We start from the raw sequence: 20,983 nt of genomic DNA, 5'->3' as shown, positions 1-20,983 counted from the left end.
TTTTTTTTTTAAAGAAAGAAAGGAAAAAAAAAAGGAAGGAAAAACAAAATTAAATAAAGAAAGGGAAGGTTTAAGAATTCTTAATTTCTATGGGAAGTCAAACAAGGACTATGACAACAGCTAAGAAAGAATCCAACACAGTGTATATTTCAAAATATGGTAGCATTACCAAGGGGGAACAAAGAAGGGTTTAGAAAATGGTATCTTCTGGAAAGCAGCTGAAACAAATCATTCTCCGATAAACTACCTACAAATCACAACTCACTATGTGAAAAGGAAAGTATATAAGAGTAACCTGGTAAGGGAAATACAAATCAAAACCACACTGAGACACTACCTCACTCCAGTCAGAATGGCTAAAATTAACAAGTCAGGAAATGACAGATGTTGGAGAGGATGTGGAGAGAGGGGAACCCTCCTACACTGTTGGTGGGAATGCAAGCTGGTGTGGCCACTCTGGAAAACAGCATGGAGGGTCCTCAGAAAGTTGAAAATAGAGCTACCCCATGACCTAGCAATCACACGACTGGGTATTTACCCTAAAGATACAAATGTAGTGATTCGAAGGGGCACATGCACCCGAATGTTTATAGTAGCAATGTCCACAACAGCCAAACTATGGAAAGAACCTAGATATCTATCAACAGATGAATGGATAAAGAAGATGTGGTATATATATACAATGGAATACTATGCAGCCATCAAAAGAAATGAAATCTTGCCACTTGCAACGACGTGGATGGAACTAGAGGGTATTATGCTGAGCGAAATAAGTCGATCCGAGAAAGACGATTATCATATGATCTCACTGATAATGAGGAATTGAGAGACAGAGTGGGGGGCTTGGGGGGTAGAGAAGAAAAAAGAGAAGAAAAAAATGAAACAAGATGGGATCAGGAGGGAGACAAACTATAAGAGACTCCTAATCTCACAAAACAGACTGAGGATTGCTGGGGGGTCAGGGGTGGAAAGGGTGGTTGGGTTATGGACATTGGGGAAGGTATGTGCTACGGTGAGTGCTGTGAAGTGTGTTAAGCCTGACGATTCACAGACCTGTACCCCAGGGGCAAATAATACATTATATGTTAATAAAAATAATTTTTAAAAAAAGAGTAACCTGGTAAGACAATCAAATCCTGATTTATTCTTTCAAAAGAGGAAAAAAAAAGGAATGTCTTCAGAGAGTTACACAGATACAGCACAAACATAAACATCCAGAAAAGAGGAAAATTAGAGCTAAAAGGTGAGTAAATTCCCCATGGAGAAAAATTTGCCCACATTTTACAAAATAATATTAAAAAATATTGAAGCTTATAGAGAACTGAAGGGCAGAATATCACTCATCCATGACCTCAATTTTAATAAAGTAAGTAAAAATCATATGGGGAAAAGACAAAAAATTTAACCTAGAACAACCAAGTTTAAAAGTCCATATTTTACTCCTGAATAATTACACAAAGGTATAAATAAAGTACCCATTAACTTTTACCTGAATGCGTCCGAAAATGCATTTCCAGACTTGATTTGCCTTTAAAAATTTTCTTACAAACATCACATTGATGAAAGGTTGCTTTGTATCTAAGAAACATAAAAAGGGTTGAGTTTTCAATATAACTTTAATAACATAATGAAAATAGGTTATAACACTTAGAAAGTTTACATATAATTCTCACATTAATACAGCACGGGACTCCAAAGGAATGTAGAAATACTTTTAAAGTACCAACCTTACCTCTGGCTCTTCTTCCTCCAGTTAGTTACATTCAATAAGCAAATCTATAAAAAGAGGCCTTAGACCTTAAACCACTTAATTTTAAGATTTAAATTACTGGACTCTTGTATTACTATTATTTGCTATTAAAAATATCAAAGGAAAAATTATAGGGACAGAAACAGACCAATTATAGGTTCACGGAAGAAAAAAGGAGTTGAACAAAGAGGTCTGGTGGAAATTTAGGGGTGATGGACTATTCTGTATCTTGACTGTGGTAATGGTTATATGACTACATGCATCTGTCAAAACCTGCAGAACTATACACTACAAACAAGGAATTTCTCTGTATGTAGAGTACACCTTAGTTATATTTAAAAAATAGATGCTGGGGCTGAATGAAGAGAAACTGCAGCAACTCAAAATGTGCCTCCATCAAAAAGGTGACATTGCTCCAATTGGTTCTCTTAATAACACAAATAATAAATATTACAGACTTGAACTTAAATTTTATACTTAAATTTTAAAAGAACACAATACCAGACCTTTATTTTTATCACAGATGAATAGACATAAGGAGCTATAAGGTACTCAAATCTACCTTATCAGGCAGTAAAGTGCAGTACCTAAGAATATGTGTTTGTGATTTAAACAATCCTAGATTCCAATTTCATTGTGAGGATTAAGACATTGTAAAATGATTAGCATTTAAGTGGTGTTTATTAGGAAACCTATCATCTCACCTTGGAAGTAACTCATATCTGATGAGCACATGCCAAACTAACTCAAACACAGGTTACTACAATGTTCTGTAAGACAGTTTGCTTTTAACCTATCTACTGAGTCTTACTGGAATAGCATATCGTTACCAATATTCAACAGCAACAGTACGCCTAAGGTTTCAAATGCCACTGGTACTTTTTAAGCCATTCAACTCAACATTTACAAAGCGGCTACAAAAACTCCATGCAAGGCCCTGTCTTCCAGAAACTTACTTCTACTCGATGAAACATTTAAAAAGATAATCTAGATTTAGTGACTTGGGAGTGTCACTGATAAACTTAGCAAGAGACCTGTAACTAGTATACTTGTTTTGTCTTACTCTGTTCATATCCACAGTAAGTACAAATAGAGATACAAACAGGGGCACACATAGAAAGACACGGGTACTCAACTAGGGGCAATTTTGCCCTGCATGGGACATTTAGCAATGCCTGAAGACATTTTTGGTTTTCACAACTGGGGTTAGGTAGGTGCTACTGCCATCTGGTGGACAGAAGTCAGGAATACCAATAAATAAACCTCCTACAGTGCACAGGCCAGCTCCCCAACAGAGAATTATCTGGCCCCAAATGTCTATATTGCTGTGACTAAGAAATCTTGGTCTATACTATGAACAGAGTGAAGTTTTAAACATACATGAGCTCAAAACACTTTAAGTGCCTCACAGTGAACACAGGATAAAGATAAAATCTACAAAGACATCAATGGGTCAGGCCCTATGCATGTACCTCTTCTTTCTCATATGGATGCTGGAGTATAGATTTTCAGGATAGGAGTGATAAAAAGTGCCAAATGAAGCTGAGATGCCCATTGTGAAAAGGACTTAAAAATGGGTGGCTCGGTGAAGTGTCTGCCTTCGGCTCAAGTCATGATCTCTGGGTCCTGGGATCGAGCCCTGCATCGGGCTCCCTGCTCAAGGGGAGCCTGCTTCTCCTTCTCCCTGTGCCCTCCCCCCTACCTGTATTCTCTCCCTCTTTCTCAAATAAATAAAATTATTTTTTAAAAAATGTCTATTGAGGGCTCCTGGGTGGCTCAGTGGGTTAAACCTCTGCCTTCAGCTCGGGTCATGATCTCAGGTTCCTGGGATCGAGTCCCGCATTGGGATCTCTGCTTGGCAGGGAGCCTGCTTCCTCCTCTCTCTCTCTCTGCCTGCCTCTCTGCCTACTTGTGATCTCTCTGTCAAACAAATAAATAAATAAAATCTTTAAAAGAAAAAGTCTATTGAGTTGGAAATAAGGAACTTATTATGCTGACAGCAATTTAAAAGGTATATAGTAAAGTCAGAGATCACATCGCAAGAGCTTGTTAAAGTGAATGGAAAGTGGAGAAGTAGATATGGATACTGAAATAGAGACACCATTTTTAAATGTTTAAAAGGGAAGAAGAAACGTAGAAAATAATGGGTAGGAGGAGGGGTGCTAACCTTCATCACTCCACATTCTTTTCCTGGATAATGGGCTTTTATGTATTCATGTATAAATCTTTATCCACAGGTCAGACTTCACTCCTGAGATTCAGACTTAGATCTACCTATAACATTTTATGTTTGAGTTTCTATTAAGCATCTCAAAGTCAATACATACCAAACAATTCATCTCCCTCTGTAAACTTAGTCCATCTTCTGTATTCTCTGTCTCAGTGGCTCATTTATCAACCATCCATTTGAAAAGAGGAATTGCTTGAGAACAGGAATTATCTATGACTACTCCCATTCTCTCAAAAAATTAAGTATTTTTCAAATAAGTACCTTCTACTATTTATTACTAATGCTACTCCCTAGTTAGGCCCTCACTATCTTTTCCCAAAATTCTAACAGCTTTCTAACTGGTTGATTTATTTCCCTCAATTTATCCACCACAAATCCAGCCTCCCTACACCAATAAGAGTGATCTACCCCAAAAGAAATCCAACTATGTCACCCTCTTGTTTAAAATCTTCAATGGTTTTGTATCACATAGGATTAAGTATTGGTTCCATAAAATGATATGCAAGGCTTCATATTCTCGATCCACCATTAGCCAGCCCTTGTAGAAAGTGGAACCCACTGGTTCTGGTTCCAAAATTATCTAGGCCAGTAGATAGGCCCACAGGCTCCTGTAGCAGTGAGGGAATCCCAAAATTCTTTCATAAGGTTTCCAAGATCAAAGTTATTTTCAAAATAATACTGTAACATTATATGCCTTTCTCATTGTGTTGGCATTTACACTAATGACATATACAAAAAACATGGCAGGTAAAGGTGCTGGTATCTGAGCTCTAAATAAGGCAGTGGAACCAAAATGTACTAATGATCACTGTGCTCCTCACTGCCAGGCACTCACAAAAAGAAAAGAAAAATGTGGTAAGGAGTTAAATTACTAATTTTACTAAGTTTCAGCCTTTCAGACTGTGGCCTCTGTCCTGTTCTCAGTCATGAAGGCGCAAGGACACAAGCACTTCTGCACACTGAAGTACATGAGTCTGAGGGATGGGCTGAAGGAACCACTTTCTTTATGAAATACCATTTTGCTTGAAAGAATAAAAGACAAGCCATGGTTACAGACTTGAGTATTTGGCAGACATTTTCTTGAAAATTAAAAGAAGTAAACCTGTTACTTCAATATTGTCATCAATGATAAAGTTTGAGCTTTCGAGCTAGTATAAAGATTTTGGAGAACTTGCGGCTGCCCTTGTCACAGTGACAGCTTCCCAATACACCTTTCTGAGAGACTGGAGGCAACATTAACAAACGTGATTTGTTGATCTGCTACTGGGAAATGTGCTAACATTTAGACAACTGGCATAACATATTGAAGCCATATTTTCCAAATGATAAATGCATATTACAATTTATGCATAGGTAAAAAAATTCATTCAAATAAAAGACCAAGAGACTGTAACAGAGTATGCAATTTCATTACTCTTATTTCAGACTGCACCTTGCAACTACCTTGAAGAAACTAGCACTTAAACAGTTTTGGTGTAGTAGCAAAGACTGTTAGCCACAATTATCTAAGACTGCTATCGTAATACTCCACCTTTTACCAACTATGTATAGAGAGAGGCTGGATTTTCATTTACTTCAAATAAAATAATGCATGGCAGTAAATACGGTAATCCAACTGTCTTCTATTAAGCCATTAGATTTACAAAAGTATAAAACATGCCACTCTTTTAATATTTTTTAATTTGTTTTCTAAAGTAGCTATTCGTCACAAATTGCTTTTTATGTGAGTATGTGATGGGCATATTACTATTTTTAAGTGAATTAATAAGTACTTAATTTTTTCTCAACTGAATTTCTAATACATTTACATAACTTAAATAATGTAATTTTTATATTGTAATTTATATAATAAGAGCTCCTGAGATACTGAACAATTTTTAAAAGTATAAAGGGGTTGAGAAAAAGTTATGGAATCTCAGGAGCAAGTGACTCTGCAGTTCAGTCTATTTTCCACCCATTCATACAATATGTGGAATTTCTTAGTTCCTTTAAAAGAAAAAAAAGATTTTATGTATTTATTTATTTGAGAGAGAGTGCACCCGATCCACAGAAGAAACAGAGGAAGAGGAACAAGCAGACTGCACTGAGCAAGGGACCTGACGTTGGGCTTGATCCCATGACCCCAAGATCACGACCTGAGCCAAAATCAAGAGTTGGATGCTTAACTGACTGAGCCACCCAGGTGCCCCCTTATTTCCTTTTCGATACAGCATCATATGTATCTTTCTATCCTAGCACTTACTAGGATTCCTATTATCTCATGAATACAAGAATTCAAGACTACAATGAATACACTGATTCAATGAGTAAATCGCTAAACAAAATCAGTGAAAGAAAATATAAACCAGTATATGGAAATATAAAAAACAGATACAAATCAGCACTTCCTACTCTTCTTCAAAATGGTCTATCACACACTACATTTAAAGATACTATGTATATTTCATTGATCATGCTCACTATATTAACCTAAGCTTCTTAGCACCCTGGACCATGTCTATTACTTAGCGTTTGTTCCAACATCTAGTCCAAGAACATGGATTCTCTGAACATTTTACACTCAACAACTCATCTCAGTTAAACTTCAACTAAACTTTATTAAAAAGCTGGTGTTCAAAATAAAAAGAGAGACCAAAAAAACAGACTTTTAGAGAATAAACTGATAGTTATCAGAGATGGGCAGGGGGAATAGGTGAAACAGGCTGAGGATTTAGAAGTACATTTATCATGATGATCACTGAATAATGTATAGAATTGTTGAATCACTATATTGTATATCTGAAACTAATATAATATTGTATGTTAAGTATACTGGAATTACAAAAAAAGTTGGTGTTTAGGACAGCACATGCCTCCTTCAAATAAAATACCATTTTAAATGCTCAGTGTGGTTAAAAAGAAATTAAATTCTGACTAGAAAGTGTCCCAATAACTGCTGTTATTAAGTATAATATAGAGGCAGCACACTTATATTTTTAAGTAAGAGCCACAGCAACCAAAGATAAATGAAATGCCCAAAGAATTTCAAGATTTTATATTAATCATTAACTTCAACATCTACCAACTTTAGCCTTAAGTCAAATGAAAACAAGTAAAACAAAAATGTTTCATTCAGTTCCTTTAGGTCAGCAGAGAAGGAACAGAAGCCAGAAAAACAGAGCTAGTTAACTTATCTCCAGCTAAACAAAATAAACTATGAGACAAGTTAGAGCTTTCCTCTGACCTACACTTATTCAATGTAGTAATCAAACTGCTTTTTCACTTACTTTTGCCACACCTTCTCTCCCAGGTGTACACTTTTGTAATGAACAGTGAGATGATCCCTACGCCCAAAACATTTTCCACATTCTTCACACTGATGAGCCTTCTCACCTTAAAGACCCAAATATTTTGATTATAATATGCACTTCACTTTTACCCCCAGAAATATTATCAAACAGTAAGATAACATAGTGGGAAATATACCAGAAAAGTAAAGCCACCCTTTATTCTGGGCTATTTGCTTTATATTCCTTAATCGAATATCTTTCTTCAGTGAATCTATGCTTTTTTTCATGGATGTGAGCCCTTTTCCCTCACTTGGAGAAGAAACCACTTGGATTTTTGCTGTAGATTTCAAATCTTACCTTTCAACATAACACAGCAAAATAAATGAAATCACTTCAAACCTCAGTAACTTTCTGGGAGTAGAGTAGATCTAGATGTCAAACACTTCAAATGAAAATATAGCAAATTAAAAAGAGGCTGTTTTACTGTTGATAAAAAGGACCTGAACATTTTCAGATCTTTGCTGTACTTTTTTTTAAGGATTTCATTTATTTATTTGAGAGAGACAGTGAGCAAGAGAGCACAAGCAGGATGGAAGAGTAGGAGGAGAGAGAGAAGCAGACTCCCCACTGAACAGAGAGACCGACGAGGGGCTCAATCCCAGTACCCTGGGATCACGACCTGAGCTGAACGTAGACCCTTAACGAACTGAGCCACTCTGGCGCCCCTCTTTGTACTTTATTTTTAAAATGCTCTTCATCTGTGGGGATTTCACACATTTATTTGTAATGAGCCAAAATACAAATATGAAGTCAAATTCTAGATGAGTCCCATTTCTCATCTCTATCTTATATTCAGTTACAAAGGCTTGCCTTTAAAAACCACTGTCTCAACTTAATCCAGTATGCAATTAAAGCATGTGATCTCTAGAATTAGGAATTTAGAATTCTCCTCCTGAAAATGAAAATGTATAATTTCAGTGAAAATGTCACCAGACTGTTAGCATCTCTTAAAAGTATTGATAACAACTGCATCCTGCAACCTGAGATCATTTAAGAAAATAATTAAAATAATAAATAATAAATAATAAAAATAATTTGCATACTTTATATTTAGCTTATGTTTATAATAATAATAATCACCTGTTCTACTGTGCTCATAGACGGCTCCTTCCCATTATTGTGCTCATATAGCTGACTCTCTAAGCACTTCCTGAACATCAATTCAAGAGGAAAATATTGAAAGAAAGCCCAAGAATATAAAAATTATAAATATGGTATAAAGATCTGAAATTGATCAGGATTATTAAGGTACTCTTTTCCAAAAATAGGGTTTTAAAAATTCCTATTACATAAACTTTAAAACCCAATTATAATCATTTCTCTTCAAACACGTTTTGCTACGTTTTGCTAACATTTTTCAAATCCAATCAAAATTAGAAATGTTATATTGGCATCTCTCTTTAGAGAAATGTCAATACCAATTATTGCAGACATCCACATAATATGTAAAATGCAAATTTTGAGAATTTGATTAAAACAAACATCAAAATATAGTCTGTAGTCATAACAGGTAACCAAATGATTAAAATTACAGCGAACAAAAACATGTCACAAAATTATGTTCCTTTCAGATATTTAAAAAAGAGTTTTCAGAATCAGCATTATCAATGCCAAATTGTTAAAATTATAGCCAACATAAACAGGATGTAGTATGTCCTCTAGTAGGTGCTTTTTCAAAGGATTTTGTAAATATCATTACAAAGTACCTGAATGTATTTTTTTGTGCTTTGTAAGATGGTCATGACGAATAAACGTTTTCCCACATTCATCACATTCGTATCTTTTATCATCGTGATGTACTCGTAAGTGAAGTCTATAAAGAAAAAAAAGTTGAAGACCATAAAAACTGGTGACACCAAAGTAAAAGTCTTGATTAACTCTAAGTAAGGGAAACTGGGTTGTTTACTCACCTACCTTCATACATTATTTGCTCCACTTCTATGACTTTCATCTTTCCCCACTCTCTTACTACCTAACTCCAGGGTTCCTACTCATCTCTTTCAAAAAACGAAACACCTCAACATTTGCACATACACTATGTCTCCAAGACCTTCCTTCCTGACCTAGATCCTAAATCTACTTCACTGAACATACTAAATGTCTAGGGTCGCTATCTATCTGACTGGTGGAGTTTCAGAGACAGCAAAAGTAGGAATGAGCCAGGAGGAATCAGAATCAGACAAATGGGGTAAGTGACTTACACTCGTGATATAGCAAATAATTAAGAATTAACCCTTCTCTGTACAACTGATACCACTTACAAATCAACACATGAAAATTTAGTAAATTTTATAAGTAATCAACTTTCTGACTATTACATTTTGTTACTTTTTTCACACTAACCAAAGTGTAGTTCATTTTATAGTCACCCAAAGACAGATTATAAAAGGTTTAAATTATTAAAATTCAATTAACTTGAATTATTTTTAGCACCATAATCCTCCACCTATATATATCCCAGTGAAATGAATAGCTTTCCCATTCAAGTTGCCAAAACAGATATTGATTCCATAACAAAAGCCAGTAAATGACTGAACTACATCTAAAAAGGTGACATTCAGTTTAAATTTTTTTTAAAAAGAGGTGAAAGAGGTAAATAATAAGTGAAAGTGGAAACATTAAAGCCTTAAGATTAAAAGCCCCAAGAGCATTAGTAAACATGTAAAATGTACACATGTTTCACAGAAGGTAGTCACTTATTATTTATTCAGGAAAAAGCCAACTTTTCATAAACTGGAAATGTGGTCAGGTATTCAGCTATAAAAACAGTTACACAGGTTACAACTAATACACAGAAGACTTTCCAACATTTAGAGTCCTAGAGTTTTTAATTTTGCCATATTTCATACTGAAATATTTTCAGATGATCAAGAGTAATGAAATACACTAAAGTTAGAATATCAGAGTTTTAATAAGCTTTGATTCAAAGAAAAGTAATGCAATAAACATTTAAATGACAGTTACTTTGACAGTAAAGCATTTAGCAAACCTGGTGATGAAATATTTAATACTTTGCACTATAGAATAAAGACTATTAAAAGTTATAATGTGGGGGGAAAGTCTGTAAGTAAAGTTTTTTTGCATAACTTTATTGTAAGTGCTAAGAAATGTTTTAATTCAACAAACAACTAATGCAATGATAAAATGGAATTAAAATAATTTATCTTACCTAATACAGGGGGAAAGTGGCTTGACTTACCTGTATGAACTTCCATGACGGAAACTTTGCCCACAGATACTACAAAGATGAGGTTTTTCTCCACTGTGGATTCTCAAATGTTCTTTCAAAGTAGTCCTGTGTTAAAAAAATATACATTTATCTAAAGACTTCTATTGTCAATATTTACATTAAACAGGTTTTCAGGGGTGCCTGGGTAGCTCAGTCAGTTAAGCATCAGATTCCTGATTTCAGCTCAGGTCATGATCTCAGGGTTGTGAGATTAAGCCTGCATAGGGCTCCACGCTGAGTGTGGAGCTTCCTTAAGATTCTCTCTCTCCCCCTCTTTCTCTGCCCCTACCCCTGCTTGCATTCTCTCTCTCTCAGGCATGATTTTCAGAAAGCTAGAAAGGTATTCAAGCTAAAAGATCTTATAACAATTTTCCCTTTCTCCTACAGTATTTTCACTTTTTATTGGGTTGGTCTCACCAGTGCATAATCATGCCTGTTTTGTCTCTCTTCTTTAAAAACACATACACATACACAAAATTAACTTTGGCTTCCTTTGCCATCAACTTAAGCAGCTATCAAGAAGTACAATAAAAGGGGCGCCTAGGTGGCTCAGTGGGTTAAGCCTCTGTCTTTGGCTCAGGTCATGATCCCAGGGTCCTGGGATGGAGCCCCACATCAGGCTCCCTGCTCTGCGGGGAGCCTGCTTCCCCCTCTCTCTCTGCCTGCCTCTCTGCCTACTTGTGATCTCTCTGTCAAATAAATGAATAAAATCATTGAAAAAAAAGTACAATTAAAAAAATGCTCAATTGTACTACTGCATTAGGTAAAGCTGATATGAATTTTAGCAGAGAGAATTTAATAATAAATAAACAATCCAGTTTGAATTATTTGAATTATTTGATTATTTGAATTCCCTTCAAATATGTGCTCAGTTATCTGTGAAAAGAATGTTTTAGGGCAAAGAAAGCTTTACAGGTCCTTGTAACTTCCAGATGCCAATGTGCCAAAGGAAAACCATATAAAAAATACAATTACTGTCATTCCTAAATCCTCCAGCCTACTAACCTGGGATAGACTTGTTAAAATAAAAAACAGAGATTAGCCTTGAAAATTCCCCAAGCAGACAAAACCAGTTTAGTCCACAAACAAAGCCTAACTTAGCTTTTTTGCAAGGATAACTTGCGCTGGGTCATTTGTTCGTGCCTCTGAAAACCATACACAAACCTAAACTCTTTCCCAAGGCTGATGTGAGGTAACCATTAACCAATTCCCTATCACTTAAGAAAATCCTAATGTCACAACCAACCACTGTAAAGAATAATCAGTCACTGCTTTCTCATTGTATAAGCTGCATATAACAACATACCTGAGTCTCACTCTGTGTTTTGGTTTGAGTGTTCCTGGTTTGCAAACTCTCTTTTTATAAATGCACAATAAGCTTTTACTAATTACTACTTTGGTGATGCATTGGTTTTACTTCTGTTACTTCTGAACAGGGTATTGTACAACCATTGCTGCTCCAAACACACAGCTAGCATTTCCTATAGTTCTAACACTCAGAAATTTCCTACATATGTAAAGTGCTGAGTAAGGACAGCAAAGTTATTTTAGGAGGAAAGACATTAAAAGGCAATGTGTCTGACTTTTGCAGGCTTTTTACTGTTTCTACTACTTCGTATTTATTTTAATCCCACATCTAGTGAGTATTAAGGCTGAACCTGTAATGAAGGCAGATCTATGCCAGTAGATGGTGCTCTTCTACGAGGCCCATCAACACTTGACAGGTGCATGTGCAGGTATATTCTGCTTCGTAGAAATTATCCCTAGAACTATTCCAGACCCCTACCTATTAGGTAATTAAAAGTGAAAAGATAGATTGTTTTAGTTTTTGGTTTGCTTTTTGTTTTTACAGAAAGACTTTTAAGAAAAAAGAATGTATAATGCATAAAATGAACTATATCCATCTCTAAGTTTTCATGTAAATATAGCATACTGATTTTCCTATTTTACCATCACATCAATTTGATATTTTAAGATCGTGGCACTTCTAATGTTTTAAAATTATGGAACTTTTATATAATGAAGGCTATAAAATGTATAAAATGTATAATTCTATTATTACACTTCAATGCAGGATGAGACCTAGAACATTGTTACACCTTAGAATGCCTCTACATGTTCCTCCTTGATTTCTCTGAGATAACCATTTATGTTAACCATTCCCTTCTCCTTTGTTTTACTACCTAGCAGTATATATATACTATGTATTTTTGAAAAACAGTAGCAAGCATGAATCTAACAATATTGCTACTATTAGCTAAAGAGCCTACAGGAATAGTATGAACAGGGTCTCCGTATCAAAGCCTGGCTGTAGCTTGCCTGAGCATTGGCAAGAGCCCTTTCCAACATGTCAGCAGGTAAAGTAAAAAATGAATACTGGAAAAGAGGGTACAGCACAATTAGAGCATCTGATTCAATCTAGAGTGGATCAGGTACTACAAGTCTGATAGAAATATAGCCAACGTAAATAGGCTGCTGTATATATTTTGCTTCTAAGCTTACTATGAACTACCTCTAAATCTTAGAGACAGATCGAAAAAGAACATTTCTGTGAAATGAAACAAGTATGGTTAAATCAAGTAGCAAGGGATAAATACAATAGTAGGAACCTCTCTAGCATGCACGTACTATACAGTGGCAGAGTATAGATAACAATTTGAATCAGGGAGAAGGAAATGGGGAATTGCTATTCATTGGGTATTTTCAGTTGCGCAAGATGGATAAATTCTAGAGGCCTGCTGTACAACATTGTGCCATAACATAATAAAACTGTATTAGTAACAATACTATATTATAACTTAATAACAATACTGTATTGTACACTTATACATTTGTTAAGAGGGTAGACCTCATGTCAAATGTTCTTACCACAGAAAATAAGAAATAAATTTTGGGATCAGACCTACTCTCGCATTTTGTCCCCTATGTAAAAGAGGAAACATGCCAGCAGGGATCTTAGCAATGATAACCTCAATCTGTCCCATGGCATTACTACTACTAGTGTGGACTGACTACCCATTGTTACACATGTTGCACATCTGACAACTTGGAAACTTTATGCACCATCCTCCTATGAATTCCCTTTGCCTCTTTCCAGGATTAGAATTTCTATCTCCTGTAGCCCTTGTCTTCCTCTTCATCAGTTTATGTTCTCATTCTGGTGAAGCATACCCTTCAGTTGCTTCATGAGAAAGAGCACATCAAAGGCCAACTTTTTGATGTCACGAAAAATGTCTTAATAATCCTCAGACCTGATTGTCAGTTAGACTAAGAACAGAATTCTAGCCGGAAATAAGCTTCTTTAAGAATCTTCAAAGTCGGAGGGTGCCTGGGTGGCTCATGGGTTAAAGCCTCTGCCTTCAGCTCAGGTCATGATCTCGGTCCTGGGATCGAGCCCCGCATTGGGCTCTCTGCTCAGCAGGGAGCCTGCTCCCCACCCCCTCACCTTCTCTCCCCCTGCCTCTCTGCCTACTTGTGATCTCTATCTGTCAAATAAATAAATAAAATCTTAAAAAAAAAAAAAAAAGAATTTTCAAAGTCGGGGGGTGCCTGGGTGGCTCAGTGGGTTAAAGCTTCAGCCTTTGGCTCATGTCATGATCCCAGGATCCTGGGATTGAGACCCGCATTGGGCTCTCTGCTCAGCTGGGAGCCTGCTTCCCCCTCTCTCTCTGCCTCTCTGCCTACTTGTGATCTCTATCTGTCAAATAAATAAATAAAATCTTAAAAAAAAAAAAAAAGAATTTTCAAAGTCGGGGGGTGCCTGGGTGGCTCAGTGGGTTAAAGCCTCAGCCTTTGGCTCAGGTCATGATCTCAGGGTCCTGGAATTGGGCCCCGCATCCAGCTCTCTGCTCAGCGGGCAGCCTGCTTCCCCCTCTCTCTCTGCCTGCCTCTCTGCCTACCTGTGATCTCTCTCTACCAAATTAATAAATAAAATCTTAAAAAAAAAATCTTCAAAGTACCACTGTATCATCTTATTTCTAGTGTTGCTGTTCAGAGAGATGTCAAAGTAATTCTAATTCATAACTCAATGTATGTAACTTTTTTCCCTGAACAATTGGAAGCATATAGAAGCTTCACTTTGTCCCCAGTGTTCTGAAATATCACAGTGATGTATCTGGGAGTAGGTTTATTTTCATCTGATGTCCTAAGCATTTGATGGATAATTTTAGTCTGGCAACACATGTCCTTCAGTTTTGGGAAATTATCTTGAATTATTCAGTGACGATTTTTCCCTTGCTATTTTCATTGTTTGTTCTTTCTTTCTGGACCTCTTGACTGTTCTCTAATGTTCTAATCCTTATTTTACACTTGTATAACTTTTTGCCTTTATCTTTTGGGAGATTCCCTCAACTTTGTTCTTTAATCCTTTGTTCTTCAATCCATTAAGGTCTTCACTTTGTCTATTATGCCTTGAATTTCTGAGAGCTCTGATCTGTTACAGCACTCTGTTCTTGTTGAACGGATTCTAGATCTTCAACTGAGGATATTCATAATATGAATATTTTTCTCATGAAGCGCCCAGTTGTTTACTTATTTTCTTGCAAGTTTTCTTCTTTCTGAATAATCTGTTTCCTTCAAGGTTTTTTTTTTTTTCCTTTTTCTTCCTATGTTAGAACCTAGCTTCCATGTTAAATGTCTTCCTTCTGTGTTTAATTCTTCTATCTGTCTGTGATTATGTGTGACAGACTAAAATGCAGATGGCACAATCAAAGAGCATGCAGGAGTGGGCCTTGATGACTAGGCTTCACAGTAGGTGACCTGAGTGTACTATTTGTTAGGAAATATATTTGCCCTTTGGTTTTTCAGATTTTCAGGGAATTGTTCTCTAATCTACTGCCTGGGGGCTAAAATCTAAAATCCAAATCTCAGCAGGGATAAGGCCTGGGACTCACTGCTTTCAGCATTCAGAATACATTCATCATGTAACAACATGGTATACTTGAGTCCAGGTATCTTTTAAGTTGGGATAGGGGTAGGTGCCCAGCAGCAATGACCTGTATAGGTGGCAGAAGAAAATCCAAATAATCTAACTTCTAAGAAGTTTTTACTCTAGTGTTCCCTGTTCTGCCTCTCCTTTGCACTAGTTCCAGACGTACCTGATATTGCCCACTCCTATACCTTTTGTGGATTCTATGATGTAAACCATGTTCTTGATTTCTCCATTGCCACCTTAGGATTTATTTTCTTTGATCTGTTAAGTCAGTTTCCACTGAACAATCTGCTTTCGAGCTTCCAATCTGTGTTACTCTTGTCACACTTCTGTTCTCCCTGTCTTCGTAGCTTAATGTCTTTTAAGTGAGTCTACCAGTCAATAACCTTTAATGTAGTTTTAGTGGGGTTTCAGAAAGAGACAAAGTGGTATCTATGTGAAATCTATCACCTAGGGGCACCTAGATGGCTCAGTTGGCTAAGCCTCTGCCTTTGGCTCAGGTCATGATCTCAGGGTCCTGGAATCGAGCCCTGCATCGGGCTCTCTGCTCAGCAGGGAACCTGCTTCCCTCTCTGTCTCGGCCTGCCTCTCCGCCTAACTATGATCTCGCTCTGTCAAATAAATTAATAAAATCTTTAAAAAAAGAAAAAATTTACCATCTAAACCTGCATATCCTGACTTCATGCCAACTTCTATATCATTTTATGTTATTTCTTCTTGTGTCCTTAAATTCCAAGTTAAAGTATAATTTAAGTATCTTATATTTGGCATTACCCTAATCCTTATAAACTATATTCATTAATTATTTCTAAATAATGGGTACCAGGATTTTTCTGGGTGTGTAGATAATTCCTCACCTTTCTCGTACTGATTTTCCACAGATAAAGCAAGTCCATTTTCTCTTTCCACCGTGGGTACATTCTATATGGCGTTTCAAATTTCCAGTGTCATTAAACTGGCGACCACATATATCACATGGAAAAGGACCTAAAAAGGAAAGAAGAGTGTATATTTAAAGTTTAAAGAATAGATACTAAATTAAATTTAATAGGTATATTATGAATGTTTATCTACCACTGTAAATGCATGTATTATAACACAATGCAGTTATTCACTTACAGTTTTCTCTTCTCTTCTAGATTGTTTATTCCTAGAAGCCAAGTTACAATCATCCCTGTATGCCTAGAGCTGAGTTTAGGGTGTGGCATCTAATATAATAAATGCTGTATAATCTAATGGGTCAATAACCTGAAATGGCCAATTCCTGGTTTGAAATCAGACTGGAACAAAGTAAAAAACGTTACATACCAGATTTCTGGGAAAAGAAGGTACTGAGAAACTTTGGAAGAATAAACAAAGGACTTCAGAGAGTTCATAAACTGGAAATGAACTGCTGTTCCTCAAAAACACAAATTTTTAATGATGTTGCCTAGACTGAAAATATTGTAGACTCTACTGTGAACTTTAATGAGAAATTAACCACAACAGAACAACAGGAAGAAAATGGCATTTGGACACTGAAATTCAGAAGCATGTCTATAAGCAGAATTGTTCAGTAGCCGCAGTAGTTTTGGGGGAGTTTCAACATATTTTTGAGAAATGACCTCAAAATATATTAAGTATCTTTAACATATTCTCATTTAAAATCTCTAATATTTCATCTTCCATGAGGTCTGAGCCTTTTATTCATTTATTAACTAATTCAACAAGTATTCATTGATTCTTAATTAATATGTAGCACTAGGTTAAGTAAACTAGTGAGTGCTACAGAAAATCCTTCTACCTCCTCTTACATCCCTCTCCCACCCCAGAAAAAATTCCAAGAAGGTGGAAAAAAAGAGATTCTGTATTTGCACAGTTAAAAGATAAATAGATGAAGCAAATAAAAGTGAGATGAGCATATTATGGCAAGTGTATGTTAGGCAAACAGTGAAATAATTATATGTATTCCTGAAGGCTCCAGCTGGGTAAAGAAAGAAAGGAGCATTCTCTTTCATGTTCAGTTATCTACCAGTTCGTCAAAGGAAATACCGATGTTCTTTCCCCTATATTAGAAGCCCAGTTTTGCATGCAGTTAAACTTCCTTGAACTTGTATTTATGAAGCTATGCTCAGAAGTTACTAAAGCAGTTTTCATTTTCTCTAAATAGGATAAAATTAGAAGATTTGACTTTAAAGCCAACTATGATTTTTATACTTATACACAGAGATATATTAAATATTCTTCTACCCTAACTGTTCAGACTGTATTTCCTAGAAATCTCTCCCTCTGATTTACAGAATATGTAATCCGAATGTATGTCCTTGAATAACCTAAAGCAGTAATACACACAGCAGTAATTACACTGTCTGTAATACACGGTAAAATACAGGACCATTAGCACCAGCATCACTTGCAAACGTGTTAGAAATGCAGATTCTTGGGCCCCCCCTCAGACTTGAACCACTCACCTAACATACAGTGATTCAAGTAAACAGAAGCATAGAGGTATGATGTATGTATACATAAAATGTATAAACTACATATTATATATATGTGTACAAATAGTATACATATATAAAACATATGCACATAGTTCTAGTTCAACCACCTTTTCAGGAATGCTTTCTTCAGTAATTCTAACTGCTATCAGTTCAAGGATCTGCTTGTATAATTTTACTGATAGAAAAATAACTATTGTGCAAGATAAGTTACTTCAATTTATAAGTTCCAATACTTTATAAAATTTCTAAATTGAAACTAAACTTATACCTTAGGATATTCACTTGATAGTCTTATAATGTCTATGTATTTACTAAATGATACATTTAACAAATGTTGAAATAGAAAATCAGGAACAGAAAAAGGAAGTGGAAGCAACTATGTTAACCATAAAAATTACTATATTTTGCATGTTTCTCTAACAAGGGACAAAAGGATTACCTATGGTTTTCATCTCAAAAAGGAAGAAGCCCCCAATTCCCCAAAAGAAATTCTTTTTCCTGGGGTACCTGGGTGGCTCAATGGGTTAAAGCCTCTGCCTTCAGCTCAGGTCATGATCCCAGGGTCCTGGGATCGAGGCCCGCATCGGGCTCTCTGCTCAGCAGGGAGCCTGCTTCCTCCCTTCTCTCTCTGCCTGCCTCTCTGCCTACTTGTGATCTGTCAAATAAATAAATAAAATCTTTAAAAAAAAAAAAAAAGAAAGAAATTCTTTTTCCTAGAACTAATGTATAAAGAAATTTCTCACATGGAACATGCGATCATGAATATGTCTCTAAGTACAGTTCTAGTGAGTATAAAAACTGCTTCATATGATGGCTTCTTAGAAACGCTAAGATGAAATACTCTAATAGAACAACTTACTAAAGGCCATTCAAAAAGTACTAAGAAAATAATTTTCCAGCATACATGTCTTATATAATAAAATTGCAAAGACTAAAGGTTCCTTACAGCACAATTATTCTACCTTTCCCAGACAAATTATTGCAAGGTTCTTTCAAATAAGTTTAAGACTCTAGGTCACCGTAATTACCCACCTCTTGAGAATGTACTTCTCAATATCCATCTTGAGTGTGGCATTCAGAAATGAATGCAATATTCCAGATGAAATTAAAATCAGTGAGATAATTACCTCCCTGATTTTGAACAACAGATTTTTATTAATATAGTTTAAAACTATAGTGGTTTTTGTCAGCAATTTTCTTGGTTTAGATTGTGCCTAAAAACCTTCTGCTTTTAAGCCCATCTATAAATAGAGGAGTTCAACTTCTGTACCATTTTATAGTTCTGCAATCCTCTATGACTAAAAGTCAGATAATTCCCATGTTTATGACTTTGTATTTACTCTTAATTAATTTCAACTTAATTTATTTTGACCTTTTCTATAACAAATATTTTTTTTTACATTTTTATTTCCTGCCATATCAACTACCCCTGCCAGCTTTATGTCATCCACAAATTTTTCATAAGCACAAAGTATATATTTTTATCTAACTTGTCAATAAAAACATTGACTAGGACAGGCAAAAGGCTGCCTTCTGCTTGGAAGGCAGCTATGCTTACCACTATACCACCAAATGTTGCAGAGCAAATAGCCTCTACTTTGGACTAGAGTAATTCCTTAGCAGTATTAACTGTTGTAAATGTACCTAATTGTACTACCATCTAGCACACAAGTTTCCACTGTGGCCATAAGCATTAGACAGAGGTTTCATCAAACACAATACGGAATTCCGCATATACTAGGTTCATTCCATCCCCTGAAAAATGAGTTTTTTCAAAAACAAAAATGCCTTATTCAAGCACTCACAGACCTATCCAACAATCAACTGTGAATAAAAATAGTTTATGACCACAGGCACATCTGCCACCAAAACAGAAATTCAACATATTTAGTCGTTTGCAGGAACAGCAACAAGACCAGTGTTCCTCCCAATTTAGCTGACTTCCTTCTCCTAAGTGGTTCAACAGCAGCAGGCTCCTCTAGCATTATGTGATAATCAATAATTACTATGACTGGGGTGCCTGGGTGGCTTAGTCAGTTGATCTTGATCTTGACTCTTGATTTCAGCTCAGGTCATGATCTCAGGTTTATGAAATCGAGCCGCATGTCAGGCTCTGCTCTCAGTGCAGAGACTGCTTGAGATTGTCTCCTTCGCCCTCTGCCTCTCCCTCCCCCAAAATAAATAAAATCTTAAAAAAAATTTAAAAAAATAATTGCCATGACTGCTCTTAGAAAAAGTAATTTGCATATTACCCAGATGGAACTTTTCTTGATGCTTTAACCGTGCAAATCGTGATTTGAAATGTTCTTCACAATAGGTACACTTAAAAGGCTTATCTTGAGAATGTAGAATCATATGTTCCTCCAAGTGTGGTCTTCGAGTAAAAGATTTCTTACAAATCTAAAATAAAATGTACACAAAATGTAAGGGAACATGGATTAAAAATTAAAATACCACACTCATGATGTGAAATAAACATATAAATTCAAGTATTAAAGAGAAATTGCTTCCAACAGAAAAGTTACCAAACGTATAATCAAATTCTCATTGTGCAGAAAAAAATGCCTTGGAGGAATTATAGTATGGGATTATTTTAAATTTGTACTAAAGGTAGCTGAATTTCAACTCCTTACATTTCTAACAGGCTAAGTTCTAGGATTACACAGTAATCTCAGTATCTTAGTCAATGTTTCTAAAATCCATTAAATTTATATTTTAAATCACTTATATGTCATGAATAAAATGGTTTATTATTGTTGCCATATATTTAATTAGCAATAGGAATAAGAAACCACAGAAAAATAATTTTAGAATTTATCTCTTAAAGTAGTCAACAGTAAGAGATACAGCTTTTTAAAGAAATCTGGCAGGCATGAGATTTAAAAAGGGGGAGGTCATTACAGGTTCATCATTGTAACAGATATACTGATGGGAGAATGCTGATAATGGGGGCAGCTATACATTTGTGGAGGCAGGGGGCATATGGAAAATCATTATACTTTCCTCAAAAAATACGCTATAAAACTCTTAAA

The 20,983-nt window shown here is 35.8% G+C and overlaps 1 protein-coding gene across 1 annotated transcript in view; it reads right to left on the bottom strand.

Moving 5' to 3' along the window:
• The window catches only part of ZBTB41 (zinc finger and BTB domain containing 41), a gene marked incomplete at its 3' end in the record, with an annotated part of 45,361 nt that overhangs the window by 11,822 nt on the left and 12,556 nt on the right, over positions 1-20,983 (bottom strand). Inside the window, exons 5-10 of the mRNA XM_080823796.1 lie at positions 20,204-20,351; positions 16,326-16,455; positions 10,509-10,604; positions 9,016-9,122; positions 7,247-7,352; positions 1,490-1,578 (exon numbers count right to left, since the gene is read on the bottom strand). Of these exons, the coding sequence (XP_080679922.1) occupies positions 1,490-1,578; positions 7,247-7,352; positions 9,016-9,122; positions 10,509-10,604; positions 16,326-16,455; positions 20,204-20,351 (676 nt within the window). The remainder of the gene's footprint in view (positions 1-1,489; positions 1,579-7,246; positions 7,353-9,015; positions 9,123-10,508; positions 10,605-16,325; positions 16,456-20,203; positions 20,352-20,983) is intronic.

The sequence above is a fragment of the Martes martes genome (genome assembly GCF_963455335.1).
Source record: "Martes martes genome assembly, chromosome: 15".
NCBI lineage: Eukaryota > Metazoa > Chordata > Mammalia > Carnivora > Mustelidae > Martes > Martes martes.
The sequence above is the reverse complement of the archived record's forward strand: the minus strand, read 5'-3'. Positions and strand labels throughout refer to the sequence as shown.